We start from the raw sequence: 16,341 nt of genomic DNA on the forward strand, positions 1-16,341 counted from the left end.
TTTGTATGTTTATTGACATTTTTTAAAATGATAAGAACAATCTAGAATATAAATATAAAACTAAGAATAACTTTTGCTTTTTTTTCTACTGCAAGATTTGTAATTGCTGTTTCGTAGCCTTTAAATCATATTTTAGAAGTTTTTCAAGTTAAAGAAATTATACTTTTATAAACCCCCCAAAATTCTAAGTTGAGAAGGTAGTATTTCTAGACTAAATGCTGGATAATTTGAAGAAAGACATTTCTGAGGCATGAGGAATAGACCTTACGTCACAGTGTGGGACCGGATGCTGGGTCTGATGAAACTGTAGCTATTGGACATTTTCATTTGTTCGTTTCCGTTTTCCTAGGCTACAAATGAGTGCTTTCTCTACTGGGAACACAGGCTGAAAGAATTGAAATTTAATAGGATGAACATACATCTATCTTATACAGTAAGTGTGTTATTAATACAGAGGTCAGTTGATTTTTGGAATAGATTTTAGTATTGGCTAGAACTGAGGAAAGGTCAAGTGAAAGGTAGAGCATTCGTTTTTACATAGAAACAGTTTGATTACATATTGAAAAGTCCATTATTTACTTTTTCTTATATGTGAGTTGCTTCTGTTGCCACTAGAGGGTGATTTTGTATAACTTACTATTCTTGGCCTGGAGCCGTTTTTCTAAAGGTTTCTCAAGAGTTTTGATTTGTGAAACAGAATTGCAGAGGTTTATGAGCAACTTTTTGTTGCTTGTGTTAGTAGGATTTTTAGAGACCCAGATATTAATAATGTCTTAGAAAGGTAGTCTAGACATTTGGGGCACCTCCATGGGAGTGACTTAAAGAAAAACTTAGTATCCATTGTCTTCCAACAAGTTCTAGCCAAATGGTACTCAGGACTATAGCATACGAACTATTGGTTTTGGCATTTCACCTTAGCTGTATATGAACAGTGCAAAGATAGCAAGTTGCTATTTAATGGGTAAGAAAATACACTTGAATTGTGCATGGGGTGCTCCAATACTGGTAAGACTGCAAGTAAAAAGCACACGTTTGCTGTTTTTGTTTTTGTTTTTTGCTTCTATTAGAGTATTTTGTAAATTTTATTTAAATTTCACATACTATAGAATTTCTAAATGGATATATACTATGTGTGTACCCTTTTTGAAGTAAGTAAAGAGAATTATAGTTTTAATAACTAGTACCTCAAGTGTGACAATATCTTGCCTACAACTCCTGCTGCTGTGTTCGGTCTTCTATATGTGTGCATGATATCTCTGTGAAAGTTACTGTGAAAAGTGCAGTTAGCCCTTAGTAAGATTTTAATGAAATTAAATAGTTTTTTTTTTTTTTTCTGGAAGTCACTCAGGACTTTGGAAAACCGTGTGTTTTGTTTTATTGTACACTTTACTTTAAATGAAGTTTACCCTACTTGAAATAAAAATCAGACTTCCTTTGAATAGACAGTAGGTGTTTACCTTGCTACTGTTCTGCAGCTATGTTTTAACTTAGGTGTTCTGTAGCTTTGAGATGATTTAAAACTTTTTCTCTACTGTTCTTGTCTCCCAGTTATTTTTGCCAAGAAACCTTCTAGTAGAAAGTGATTTTGTTTACCAGTGTCCTCAAACTCACACTGTAAACCTCATAAGAAATGGGTTTTAAATTTCATTTCTCAGCTCTTTGTAAAGACTCCACTGAGCTAGTATTTCAAACAGTGGAACAACTTTCGCCGTGCAGTGTTTTATAAGGTAAAATCAGAAGGCTATTTAAGTGAGCTTCGTGTTTGCTGCCCCCCTTCTGACATCTTACTGTTTGTTTATCATGGTCCACTTAGTAAATACTGTCACAGTTCTCTGTGTCTGTAGAGTGATAAAAGACTTACAGACTCAACACCTCCTCCACATTGCTTAAGTAGAAAACTATGAGCCTTGTAAGAAATTAAATGTCACCTAAGTAACATTTAAAATGGGAAAAGGCTTGGATGTGGGGTAGTTTTAAACTTAAATTTTGTTGACATTTATAATGAACATTTTGCATTCTTAACGGTAGTCTCTTTGAAAATGCTCCCGTTTGGTGAATTTTCTGGATTGAGTCTCATTGCCCCTAAATTATAGTCTGCTTAGGTTTCCATCCTTTTTCCTACCAAGAGTATATATGACTTTGTGACTGCAGATAATGGAGCACATCTGTAATTAGGATTCTCCAAAAGAAGAGAACTAATAGACCACACACACACACACACACACACACACACACGTACATGCTGGTGTATGTGTGTTATAGATATGTATGTGTACTTGCATAAATATATAAAGGACTTGCAAAATTTAATTTTTACATCAGGGGCTGAATCTGTTGTCCCATCAGAGTTCACACCACAGTCCCACAGAGGCCACCTGTAGACTGGAGAGCTATAGGAATTAACAGCAGCCTACTTCAGTCAGTGACCAACTCTAGTCCACCACTAAAGGCCCAACAGCCCTTGGATACTACTTCTGGAAGTTAACATTAAAAACCTGGAGAATCTGGAATCTGATATCGTAGTAACCATAACAATTGTAAAGGTAAATTAATTTTTTTTAAATTAGGAACCTAGCATGTTGGTGCATGTAGACATTACCATCCCAATTGTTTAACTTAGGTTTTCAAATAGGACCGTAGAGTGGTGCTGCCTGTCATAAAGGACAAGGACACTGATCACCTTTTCAGTTAATACTGGAATCACACCTAGAGATAGTCCTGAAGTATACATTACCAATGGTCAGTTAGTTGACAGGCACAATAAACGTAACACTGGAATTGTTAAACAGTGTATAATAAGCAATAATCTTCATTCCTCACATGTGGTGGCATAGAAAGACACTCAGTTTTAGGAACAGCCATAGTAAACAAGTGGTATGCTTGTGGCAAGGTCTGTTCTCTGTGGGAGCACCGAAGCTGGCCTACTGGCCCACTGAGACCAAAATACTGTGACACCTGGATTTGCGGTTTTTTTTTTTTTTTTTTAATTCTTTTTATTTAATTTTTTTTTTTTTTTTTTTTTTTACACTCCAGATTTCCAGATTTTAATCCCCTCCTGGTTCACTATCCACGTCAAAAACTTCCCCCTCTATTCATGAGGATGTCCTTACCTCCCCACCCCCACCCAACCAGACCTCTTAACTCCCTGGGGCCTACAATCTCTTGAGGTGCATCTTCTCTGACTGAACTCAGACCCTACAGTCCTCTGCTATGTATGTGTTGGGGACCTCATATCAGCTGGTGTATACTCTCTGCTTGGTAGTACTGTTTCTGAGAGATTTCTGGGCTCTAGGTTAATAGACTGCTGGTCCTCCTACAGGGTAGCCCTCCTCCTCTGTTTCTTTCAGCTTTTTCCTAATTCACCCACAGGGGTCAGCAGCTTCTGTCCATTGGTTGGATGTAAATATCTGCATCTGACTTTTTCAGTTGCTTGTAGGGTCTTTCGAAGGGCAGCCATGATAGGTCCCTTTTTGTGAGCACGCTATAGCCTCAGAAATGGTGTCAGACCTTGGGGTGTCCCCTTGAGCTGCATCCAAATTTAGGCCTGTGGCTGGACCTTCTTTTCCTCAGGCTACTTTTCATTTCTATCTCTACAGTTCTTTCAGACAGGAACAATTATGAGTCAGAGTTTTGACTGGGATGGCAACCCCATCCCTCACTTGATGCCCTGACTTTCTGCTGGAGTTGGGGTCTACATGTTCTCTCTCCCCCATGAAGGACATTTCATCTAGAGTCCACCCTTTGACTCCTGAGAGTCTCTCACCTCCCAGGTCTCTAATATATTCTGGAGGGTACGCCCCAACCTCCTACCTCCTGAGGTCCTGAGGTCGCCTGTTTCTATTCTTCTGGCCCTCAGGGCTTCAGTCCCTTTTCCCCCACCCAATACCAGATCAAAATGTCAATCCTCCCTCCAACCCCTACCTCTGTCCTCTTTCCCTACCAGATCCTTCCCTTCTCCCTTGTAATGGCTTTCTTGCTTTCTACTTCCTCCTAGTGGAATTGAGGTGTCCTCACTCAGGCCCTTCAGTTTGTTGAACTTTTTGAGTTCTGTTAACTGTATCTTGGGAGTTCTGTACTTTTTTTCTTTGGCTAATATCTACCTATTAGTGAGTACATACCATGCATGTCCTTTTGGGTCTGAGTTACCTCACTCAGGATATTTTCTGTTTCCATCCATTTGCTTGTGAATTTCATGAAGTCATTGTTTTTAATGGCTTAGTAGTACTCCATTGTGTAAATAAACCATAATTTCTGTATCCATTCTTTTGTCATGAAACATCTAGGTTTTTTTTCCCAGCTTCTGGCCATCGAAAACAAGGCTGCTGTGAACATTGTAGAACACTGTGGCATGGTGGGGGCATCTTTTGGGTATTATCCTAAGAGTGGTATTGCTGTGTCTTCAGGTAGATCTATATCCAGTTTCTAAGGAACCTCCAAATTTACTTCCAGAGTGGTTGTGCCAGTTTGCAATCCCACCAGCAAAGGAGAGTTCCTCTTTCTCCACATCCTCGCCAACATGTGTTGTCACCTGAGGTCTTGATCTTACCCTTTCTGATTGGTGTAAGGTGGAATCTCAGGACCATTTTTTATTTGCATTTCCTTGATTCTTAAGGACTTTGAACATTTCTTTAGGTGCATCTCAGCCATTCAAGATTCCTCTGTTGTGAATTCTTGGTTTAGATCTAGATCCCATTTTTTTGATTGGGTCGTTGGTTTTCTTGGTGGTTAGCTTCTTGAGTTATTTGCTTTTATTATGCTTAGGTATGGCCCTTGAATTTCTGATCTCTCCAATACTTTTAATATGAAGGGGTGTTGTATTTTGTCAAATGCTTTTTCTGTATCTAAGGAGATGATCATGCGATTTTTTTCTTTGGGTTTGTTTTTATAGTGGATTATGTTAATGGATTTTCATATATTGAACCAACCTTGTATTCCTGAGATGATGCCTACTTGATCATGTTGAATGATGGATTTGATGTGTCCATGAATTTGGTTTGCAAGAATTTTATTGAATATTTTTGCATCATATTCATAAGGGAGATTGGTCTGAAGTTTTTTTTTGGGGGGGGGTCTTTGTGTGGTTTAGGTATCAGGGTAATTGTGGTTTCATAGAATAAATTAGGTAGTGTTCCTTCTGTTTCCATTTTGTGGAATAGTTTGAAAAATATTGGTATTAGGTCTTCTTTGAAGTTCTGGTAGAAATCTGCACTTAATTTTTCTGGCCCTGGGCTTTCTTTGGTTGGGAAGTTTTTAACAACTTCTATTTCATTATGGGATATGGGACTGTTTAGGTAGTTGAATTGCTCTTGATTTAATTTTGATGTGTGGTATCTGTAAAGAAAACCATTTATTTCATCTAGGTTTTTCCAGTTTTGTTGAGTATAGGCTTTTGTAGTAGGATCTGATGATTTTTTTTTTAATTTCTCCATTTCTGTTCCTTTTCATTTCTGATTTTGTTAATTTGGATGCTGCCTCTGAGCCATTTAGTTATTTTGGCTAGGCATTTATCTATCTTGTTGATTCTCTCAAAGAACCAGCTTTTGGTTTTGTTGATTCCTTGTATTTTTGTTTCTACTTGCTTGATTTCTGCCCTGAGGTTTACTATGTCCTGACTTCTATACCTCTGGGGTGAGTTTGCTTCTTTTTTTGTTCGAGAGTTCTAAGGTGTGCTGTTAAATTGCTAGTGTAAGGTCTCTCCAGTTTCATTACCAGTGCACTTAGTGCTATGAATTTTTCTCCTAGCACTGCTTTCATAAGTTTGGGTATGATGTGTCAACATTTTTACAAAATTCCAGGAAGTCTTTAATTTCTTTTGTTATTTGTTCCCTAGCCATGTTATCATTGAGTAGAGAGTTTTTCAGTTTCTACTTATATGTGGGTTTTCTATTGTTTTTTGTTGTTATTGAAGACCAGCCTTATTCCAAGGTTATCTGATAGAATACATGGGGTTATTTCAAACTTCTTGTATCTGTTGAGGCCTGTTTTATGACCAATTATATGGTCAGTTATGAAGAAGGTACCATGAGGTGCTGAGAAGAAGGTGTATTCTTTTGTTTTAGGATGAAGTATTATGTAGATATCTGTTAAATCCATGCGGTTAATACTCACTATTAGTTTCATTGTCTCTGTTTAGTACCTGTCCATTGGTGAGAATGGGGTGTTGATGTCTCCCACTATTATTTTGTGGGGTTCAATGTGTGTTTTGAGCTTTAGTAGTTTCTTTTAGGAATGTCAGTATCCTTGCATTTGGAGCATAGATGTCCAGAACTGAGACTTTCTCCTGGTTGATTTTCCCTTTGATGAATATAAAGTGTCCATTCTCATCATGCTTGATAGCTTTTGGTGGAAAGTCTGTTTTAGAGCTGGAGAGATGGCTCCACAGTTAAGAGCAGTGACTGCTCTTCCACAGGTCCTGAGTTCAATTCCCAGCAAAACACATGATGGCTCACTACCATCTGTAAAGGGATCTGAGACCCTCTTCTGATCTGTCTGAAAACAGCTACAGTGTACTCACAAAATAAATAAATAAATATTTAGAAAAAAAAAGTCTATTTTATTGGATATTGGGATGGCAGCTCCAGCTTGTTTCTTGAGGCCATTTGCTTGAAAGACCTTTTTTTCCATCCTTTTATTCTGAGATGGTGTCTGTCTTTTTTGTTGAGGTGTGTTTTTTGCATGTAGCAAAATGCTGGGTCTTGTGTGTGTATCAACTCTGTTAGCTGATGTCTTTGTTTAGATGAGTTGAGTTAATTAATATTGAGAGATACTAAAGACAGAGGACTGTTGGTTCCTATTACGTTTGTTTTTTATAGGTGGCTTTATGTGCTTATGATTCTCTCCTTTTAGCTTTGTTGTGAGATGTTTAATATCTTGTCTTTTCTTTGGTGCATGTAACTTCCTGGTGTTAAGAGTTTTTCTTCTAGTATCCTTTGTAGGGCTGGATTTGTAGATAGATACTGTTGAATTTGGCTTTATCCTGGATTATATTATTGGTTTCTCCATCTATGTTGATTGAAATTTTTGCTAATCTGTTTACCTTCGTATGTTATTTGGCTCCCTTTTTTTCTTGCAACTTTTAATATTCTTTCTTTGTTTTGTGTGTTTAGTGTTTGGATTATTATATGAGGAGATGGTTTTCTTTTCTGGTCACATTTATTTGGTGTTCTATAGGCTTGTTGTTCCTTTATGGCCATCTCTTTCTTTAGGTTGGGGAAGTTTACTTCTGTGATTTTGTTGAAGATGTGGTCCTTTGATCTGGGAATCTTCCTTCTCCTCTATTCCAATTATTCTTAGATTTTGGTCTTTCCATTACATCCTAAATTTCCTGTATGTTTTGGGTTATGACTTTTTATGTTTTGAATTTTCTTTTGACAGCTGTGTCAATCTCTTCAAAAGTATCTTCTACACCGGAGATTCTCTCTTCAGTCTCTTGTTGGTGATACTTACATATGTAATTCCTGACCTCTTTCTTAGGTTTTCTATTTCCAGGGTTTCCTCCATTTCTGTTTTCTTTATTGTTTCTACTTCCACTTTTAGGTCTTGGACCACGTTTTTAATTTCTTCACCTGTTCAGTTGTGGTGTTTTGTACTTCTTCAAGGGATTTTGTTTCTTCTTTAAGGCTTCTACCTGTTTATCTGTGTTTTCTTGTATTTCTTTCAGTGAGTTTTTGATGTCCTCCTTAAAGGACTCTATTATCTTCATGAGATAGGACTTTAGGTCAGATTCCAGATTTTCAGGTGTGTTGGTGTATCCAGGGCTTGCTGTGGTGGGAGAACTGGGTTCTAATGATTCTCACATCTTTTGGCTTCTGTTGCTTATGGTCTTGTGCTTGCCTCTTGCCATCTGGTTATCCCTGGTGTTTACTTGTCTTATTGACTCTGTCTGGAGTCTGTCTCTTTTGTCCCTGGGTTGCTACAGGTTTCCTTGTAGGCCTGAAGCACAGGCTGTAGCAGACCTCCTGTGGGGCTTTCCAACTGGGCGGTCTTCAGTGGGGCAAAGAAGATGCTGATTTGTTGCCCTGGCTGCAGTAGATCTCTTGGGAAATCTTCAGACTGCTGTATCAATTGCTCAGTTGCTCTCTGTGCAGCAGATCTTCTGGGATGCCTCAGGATGCGGTATCTTCAGGGAAGCAGACTAGCTAGTAGTCTGTCCCAGCAGGAAGGACTGGGCAGAAGGGCTTGTATTTGTCTGAACAATACCAAAACATGTCTGTGTGGCTTTCCCAGAGATTATCTTTATTATTTAATAGCCTTTAATAAATAGTCATGTTTTAACTACCTTTGCATCTGCTCTTTCGTATATAAAATCTTCAACCAATGTGGTTTTACCTTATGATTCCCTTCTGTAATGTTTGGGTTTCTGAAAATAGTACTTAAATCTATAGTGTTTAGTGGGAACTTTATAATATGCTAAATTGAGACATCTTCCCCATCTTAAGGATGGTGTTAGATAATCATAAACTGAATTTGACTATATACATAAATAGATGTATTATGGAATTGTCTACTGTAATATTTAAATATGTTGGGTACACTGAATATGTAAGTAAAAACCATGGCAAGTTTGAACTTAGAAACTTTAATGGAGGAAGATTGAAAATAAAGATGAATAAATACACTTTGTAAGATACTGTGACACTCCTGTGGCAGAAAACCCAGGTATGGAAGGGATTAGACAGAAGACAGGAAGGGGAGGCAGTGTTAGGACAGTAAGAACAATTTCATTGAGACAGTAATATTCAAGCACAAGCCTTCAAACAGGGTGAGCTAGTTTTTTATGCAGCCATTTATTTGTCTTAACTTCTAGTTGATTTTATCAAAGAATATTCAACACACAGGAAGCACGTAGGGAATCAGTAGCTACAGAAAAGGGTAGATAAAGATGACAGAGTGCCTGCCTAACACACACAGCTTTGGATACGGTCCCAGCACAACCTGAGCTTCAGTAGCCCTTTCCTGTAATCCTAGCGCCTGGGAGCTAAATCAGTAGCACCAGAAAAGCCAGTCTGTCTTGAGTTTGAGGCAAGGCTGGGATTTATAGGATTATCTAAACACCAAATAAAAGGAAAAGCCAAACTAGGACTTCGACTTACTCAGCTTAAGATGGGGGTAAGGAAATGACATGTACATTCTAAGTGTACATTCTTTGCTATCTAGTTGATAAAAGTATAAATTAGTTGTCTTATTCCTGAAAGTGGCTGAGTGTATTTCACTATGGGAACCTGGAAATCCCGCCTCTTTTTCCCAGCCATTGGTTGCTAGCATTTTTATTGATCGATCAAGAACCAATTGAAGAACAGGACCTTCATCGATCACAGGCAGATTTCTAATCAGAGCATCAGATTCTAAATAGAATTTGAAGGATACTAAGTAAGAACATAATAGACACACAAAGGGTCCATTAGTACAAAGCATGATAAATACCACTGACTTTAAGAGAGGCGTGTGTTTTGGTGAAATCTTTGGTGTAGGACTGATAGAGTATCTTGAACGACCTGTAAGTGGAGGCATAGCCAGGGAGAGAAAAACTTCAGGTTTACTGTGGTTCACCTGTAAGGGAATTATCAGAATGAAGACCTCATTGCCTTTTTCTACTTTGCCCATTGCTACGAAACATTGTTTGGGGGGTGGGGGGGGGGAAGAACATAAAAGTATGGATAACTTCTCATGCATTTAGCACACATGTTGAATTAACTGTTGGAACAATAATGTTACCTTCAGTTAATTCTTCATGAGTAAATGATAAAAACCAATGAACACATTTTAAAAAATTTTTAATAAGCATTTAAAAATATTGTCCTTTATTTTGCCACAATCAGAATAGTGTTCAATGCCGCTAGGGAGCTATCCAGACAGCCTTGCAGGTACAGAGTTTATCTTTACACATGAAAATGCCCTCAATTCTTTAGTTAATGGTTACTCACTTTACCAGTTCTTCAGAACAAAAGACTGCCACTTAGTTGGTCAAGGAGATCTAAATAGGTTATGAAAGTTCCTTAAAGAAATTAAGTTCCTTCCTTCCTTCCTTCCTTCCTTCCTTCCTTCCTTCCTTCCTTCCTTTCTTTCTTTTTTTCTTTCTACGAGTACAGAGTCGTTGTCTTCAGACACACCAGAAGAGGGCATCGGATCCCATTACAGATGGTTTTGAGTCACCATGTAGTTGCTGGGAACTGAACTCAGGACGTTTGGAAGAGCATCCAGTGCTCTTAACCACTGAGACATCTCTCCAATCTCGAAATTTCTTAAAGTACCACGTGTTCCAAACAACTTGAGAGAACTGTTTTCTTGGCAAATGGTGATCACGAAACAAACTTTAAACAATTAGTGCTTCTCTCAAAACTGTGTTAATTTCAGCTATCTGTACCACTGAGTAGAATTTTATGGGATGAGGGAAAGGTATGACCATCACACACACAAAGGAAGGTACCAGTGGAACACGTATAGATCAAATACATCCAGATGTTCAAGGGGCTGGGAAGAGTGAGGGGGATGGGAGTTCAGTACAAACAAACCTTCATCTCTCTCTCCCTTATAACCGAATGAAGACAGCAGGCCTTTCAAAAGAAGGTTTAAACAGGTGTGTCCATAGGATATATGTACGGATCTTGTAAAAGATATGAATTTAACATAAAAAAAGTGTTTCTAACTGAGCATGTTGGTCTGCAATCCCAGCACTTGGGAGGCTGAGACAGGAGCGTCATAGCCAGCCTTAGGTACAAATAAGACCCTACCGTAAAACAAGAAATTGGTGTATTTTTCTCTTAACAATGTTGTAAGGTCCTGGTCTCATGCTGAATCTTGGATGTGTGCTAAAGGAAATATGCTCAATGAATATGTAACCAAATGGCAGTGCAGCAGTTAACACTCTTGAGATTAAGGGAACCTGACAGTGTTAACACAGGTCATTTATTTTTAAAAAGAGACACTATCTGAAGTAGGCAATTGGTAGTGTATGAAAATACTTTATATATATACATATATGTATATGTGTATAGGTAGATAGATAATGTCAAAATTAAAATATACATTAATTAAAAGTCTAGCATATATTATTCTTCTAAAAATATACTTCCCAAATTGAAAATTCAGTTATACAAGCTTTATTATACATAAATGACAAAAGTGACTGAATACTAAGGTTCAGTATCTTCGGACTAAGTGCTTTTCTATCTTTAAAAACCCATTTATTTAAAAATATCTGTTATGCTCTTAATGAAGTTATGTGTTATACATTCATATTTAACTACGTTTGCTGCTGCCTTAAGTGCCTTAAGCTTCTTTTTGCTTTACGTTGTGACTCTTGTTTTCAAACCGTGATCCATCACGTTGAGCCCTCCAGCATCTCCAGACTACAACAGGACAGTTCCACTCCTCTGGTGCTTCTTCGATGCATGGTTGCTAAAAAACAAACCAAACAACACCAACAACAAAAAAACAGTGGTGACTCTGAATCTTCATTGCCTTGATTTTGTAGCCTTGATAATGTGAGAAACGTCCGTAAAGGTTTGAAAAGCGTTGCAGATGGCATGGTTCCGCACAGTTGACACGTGTCCATATGTTTATGACAGTCCTCATGGCTCTCTTCTGTCCCTCACTGTAGAGCCCCAGCCGCTCTGTTTATTAGACCAGGGGGCATCCGGGAGCGCCTTGGAAGGTTTCAGCCTCTCCAAGTATATGAGCCAGTAGATTCTTGGAGGTTGCTACCACAAGTCCAGTTTATATACTGCCATTCAAGATTTTATTCCAACAGGTTTTTATCTCTCTCAGTAGTCTCTTTAGGAAACACGGGTCATTCTTTTTCTGTTCCTTTAAGGCTTTTTCTTCCTAGGAAATAAATTCAATAGACTGAAGGTAATATTTTAATAAAATGAGTCTCAAAATCTCTGCTTTTTATTTTTCATCGCCTTACATTATGCCTACTACTTAGTATTCCAGAATGAAGACCTGGCTGGCATTGGAAGCTGTGAGCTGTGTTGATAATTATAGTTGATAGGGAAATCAGGCCTCCAGCCTTTATGTATGTGTTCTCTGTCAATTCCAACCTGCAGCAGTGGACATGACAGTCTACACTTCCATAAATGACGTACTTTTCATATAATGGAAATGAAATTTTTAGATAAAAAAACAATTCTAGTGAAAATATTTGACACCTAAGGTATTTAGATGAATATTATTATACCTGATTCAACCGGTATCTTAGAATATGGTATAAAAACTTAATGTTTAATAAGTGATGGCCACTATCTGCCTCATATGTTATTTTTTCTCACCTAATCACAACTTTTTAAATGCTCCCAGTACAGTATGGAGAGATGCCCATACAGGACAGATACTGGAGAGCCTCTGTCCCTGAGTGGTTCTTCTGGGGTGAGGAATCAGCCAGTGGAGTCTTTTCTAGGTCAGATATTACTCTCGGGACTTCACATAACTTACTTTACTCTGTCTACCGGATAAGCCTGTATGGCCCTGACGGTTTTACTTCACTCTGCACATAAGGATGATCAGTCATGAAGAGGTTGGAGCAAGCATGACACAGTTGTAATGCACACATCTTGAGCTCCTCTCTCCTTCATTTAGTTACAATTCATATCTGTTAGTTATATATTTAAGTAATACAAGCATGTGACTCCTAAATAACGTCAAAGAGCAGATGACAAATTTCGAAAAGAAATGCGGGTATTTCCTTTGTTGGTCTTTTCCGTGGTGATGAAGAACCTTTGTGCTGTACTGAACAGGATGAATGCAGCTGGCGCTTCCGTGACACTGGTGTTGGTATAGCACATGCCCATACGTGCAAAAAAAAAAAAGCTCCTGCACTGAAATGTGTGTCAATTAATTTTCTTTGTCGTTCTTCTTCAAACTATACATGATAACTTTATCATTCACATTGCTGTGGGAATATTAAGAAGACTGCATGTGGTTGAGAGTATATGGGAGGCTGTGGGTAGGTTATATGCAGAAACTCCATCATTTTCTGTAAGGATGGTGAGCAGGGGTGTAACTGTGTGTGAGATTCCCTGACCATTCACCATGGATAGTAATGTATAATGATAATACAGGTGGAAATAAACCTTGCTTTTACCTCTGAAATTCTAGAGACACAAATATTCTAAACTTTCTAAATTCTGGGAAAAGGAAGGCCCTCACCATTTTTATGTGGCCTCTGGGTCACGTACTTATGTCCTTTGAATTTTATACTACAAGTTGGAATGCCTGTGGTTTCCTAATGAAGTGTGTGAAAACTCACCTGCTTCCTAACAGTCATTATCTTTTCCTATCTGTGTTGATAGACAACAATAATGGAAATGTCAAAAAAAAAAATCCATAACCCACAAACCAGCATGACCATTGTTCAATGTCCCAAACTCGTTCATCTTTTAAAGCAGATTCAAATGGGGTTTTTGAATTTACAGCCAAGGCATGAGAAACTTTCCAAAGGCTGGGGCTTCCTTCTAGAGTTGGGGAGGAACTTCTCAACTTAGAGTTCTGGGACAATGGTGGAGGCCACCGAGGAATGGCAGTGTCCTGACCAGGGGTAGTGCAGTGTGCACACAGCGAACCGTGCACTCTTACCTTGCTTGTGCAGTTCACCAGTGTTTGTGTGCCTTGTGAAACTGTTAGTAAGTGGACATTGAATTCCTCACTGATATTCATTTTAAGAAACTGCTTCAGCTTGCGAGCAGCACGGTTTAAAAAAGCAGCTTCCTATGAGAAGAAAAAAAATAGTCAAAAGTGTTGTTAACATAGGGCTGGAGCCCTGTCCCTTAGTTCTACCCCACCTCCACCCCAGCTCTCTATTCCGGTTAGTCACATGACTGACGAGCAACAGGAATGAAACTGTTTGGCTGCAAGGAAACAGAGAACATGAAGTGCCTAGAACTTGGCTTAATGATTATGTGACTTTTAAGAAGTCGTCTCTCCATTATCAGCATGTGGCTTTACCATTCACAGGTGAACATAGTAGAAGATTACCTGCTTTTAACAGGATGACTGACGAAGGCTGCTGTGAGGAAAGAAAGGTATGTGTGGGGTTTTTGCTGCCATTTGGAAAATTGAACTCTGAAAGAATAGCTGGCAGTAAAATAAAAGAGAAAAAAAAAATGAAGAGCCATGTAACCTAAGACATATGCTCTTTCAGATGAATTAGCTAATAAATAAAAAGAAATCACGTGATACTGCGAGGTTTAGTAGCTCTGTGATCTTTAGAAACACTACCAAATGTCAAAGAGTATGTCTTGTTTCTTTGAGGGAAATTTACAAACTTTGAGAAATTTTGGATATGTTTTTCCATTGTAATTGGCCCACTAGAGTTGACTTTGGCATAAAATCAGACTGTCTAAAACTGAATTGTGTGCATGTATGTTTGAGTGTGTGTGTATATGTGTGAATGTGTATAATCATTTGATAAGAACTTTTCTTCATAAAAGATTTGGGGAAAAAGAGACACTTCTGCCTGTATAGTCTGTGTTTTTAGTATTTTCAACATAAACAACAGGAAATAAGGACAAGAACTTATTGTGGACTTTGTATCAATCAGGGATAGGTTATCTGTAAAATTAACATATAATAGACCACAGCATAATATAAATAGTAATCCTGTTATTAGAATAAAACGATTATGGAATTCATTTAATTATCTTACAGAATTGTGTATAAAACCAAGTTCATAATAAAGTCCAAATTTTCATTACCTTTGTATCATCACAGAGATGTTTTTTAAAAAAGTTTGGTTCATTATTTGGGCAATTTCTATCAGTTCCTGTCATTTTGTCCTGTAATAATATAAAACAATATAGTTAAATGCAGAGAATGTCTCTAACATATATTTATAAAACAACATTCTAACACCTGATACTCATGAACACTTTAAAGAAAGTAAATTTGCCTGATTCTACTTACTTGAATCAGGAATAGTTTTTTTTTTTTTTACATGAAAAATAAGCAAATATGTACAATATCATCTCAAATAAGATTCGGAATCTCTGAAGATCAAACTGAACCAGCTCTGTCTGGTAGACTGGTGATTCTGGACTATTGGAGCTTCTTTAAGATTTCAGAAAGCCTCAGTCTGGATAATATTGTCAGAACAATAAAGAGAGCGATGTTCAGTTAATAAGTGCTTCTGGCCTTCATCTCTCTGCCACTCAGAGGATGCACATTGTTCGTATTACTCGTGCAAAGGAAAAGTGGTCTCCTGACTTTAAAATGTATGTGTTTCTTGTTTCACCTGTCAAGTACTACCTGAATACGTAATTGTCTAAAATTCAACACTTACTGATGACCATTGCTCAAAGATTTATGCAAAACCCTGTACTGAAGCTAAGTTTTTCATTATTCCTTACCGCTTTATTAAAAAAAAAAAAGAGGGATACATTTACAAAATTTTAAAGGCATTTTGGTATAACATTATATGAATAATTTTGTCAGTACTCAATTCTTTTAGAGGTTTGATAGCATGCGTAGAAATCCCACTAGTTACCATAAGCATGAAGTACATGTAGGACAGAACGTAACATGGAAACAGATTTCTTGTTGGGTATAGATTAAGCATAATGATCTGTGAATACCAATTGCCAAAAGGCTATTATCTTAGCTCTTGGATTATTAATGATTTGAGTTCCAGGTGTACCACATTCTGAGAGCGTGCTATACATTTTTTTCCCCTAAGAAAGACTGAGTCTTTCTTTCTTTCTTTTTTTTTTTTTTTTTTTTTGTCTTTGTTTTTCTTGAGCTTCATATAGTCTGTGAGTTGTTTCTGGGGTGTTAAGTACTAAAGCTAATTTAAGAAAGCAGCGGCCTGGTTTCATTTGGCATTTGGCAGATGGGTCCCTGCATCCTCTAAGTACAATCACATCATACCTGTGAGAAGCATGTCTTTGGAAATATGTCTGCACCAGTCACCTAACGCATACTGGAGTCATGACAGGTACAAGGCATATTTCTAAAACTACCATCTTATAATTAAAGATAGTGAACAGTTATTTGTCAACTAAATAATTTTTCTATCAAGTTTTATTTAATCCCCCAAATGACATCAAATTATGCACACATGTTTTATTAAATATACAAGTCTCATATGAAATATGTCACTGAATTAAATTCTTGCAGCATTTATCAAAGTGCATAGCAATATTTGAAAGTCATTTTTGGTTAGGCCAATGCTGTGAGAAACATACAATTTGCCTACTGAAGAGAGTATTAAGCTCCTTTGTGTGTTTAACAGTGTTTGACCAAAAATTAATTTTCGATATGATGATAGTACACCTTTGACATGAGCATGTAAGATGTCAGAGTTACCTTTCGAAGTTGCTACTCAAGCCTATCAAGAGCAGCCCAGAGTAT

General features: G+C 37.6%; 1 protein-coding gene across 1 annotated transcript; it reads right to left on the minus strand.

The window, feature by feature from the left end:
* Positions 1-11,715: 11,715 nt before the first annotated feature.
* IL7 (interleukin 7) lies at positions 11,716-14,765 on the minus strand (the record flags this gene model as incomplete). Its single annotated transcript, XM_080929499.1, has 3 exons — positions 11,716-11,823; positions 13,573-13,704; positions 14,691-14,765. The coding sequence occupies 3 exons, from the start codon at positions 14,763-14,765 to the stop codon at positions 11,716-11,718; spliced, it is 315 nt and encodes a 104-aa protein (XP_080785625.1).
* Between the last annotated feature and the right edge of the window lie 1,576 nt (positions 14,766-16,341).

This window comes from Micromys minutus (assembly GCF_963924665.1).
Source record: "Micromys minutus genome assembly, chromosome: 15".
Taxonomy (NCBI): Eukaryota; Metazoa; Chordata; class Mammalia; order Rodentia; family Muridae; genus Micromys; species Micromys minutus.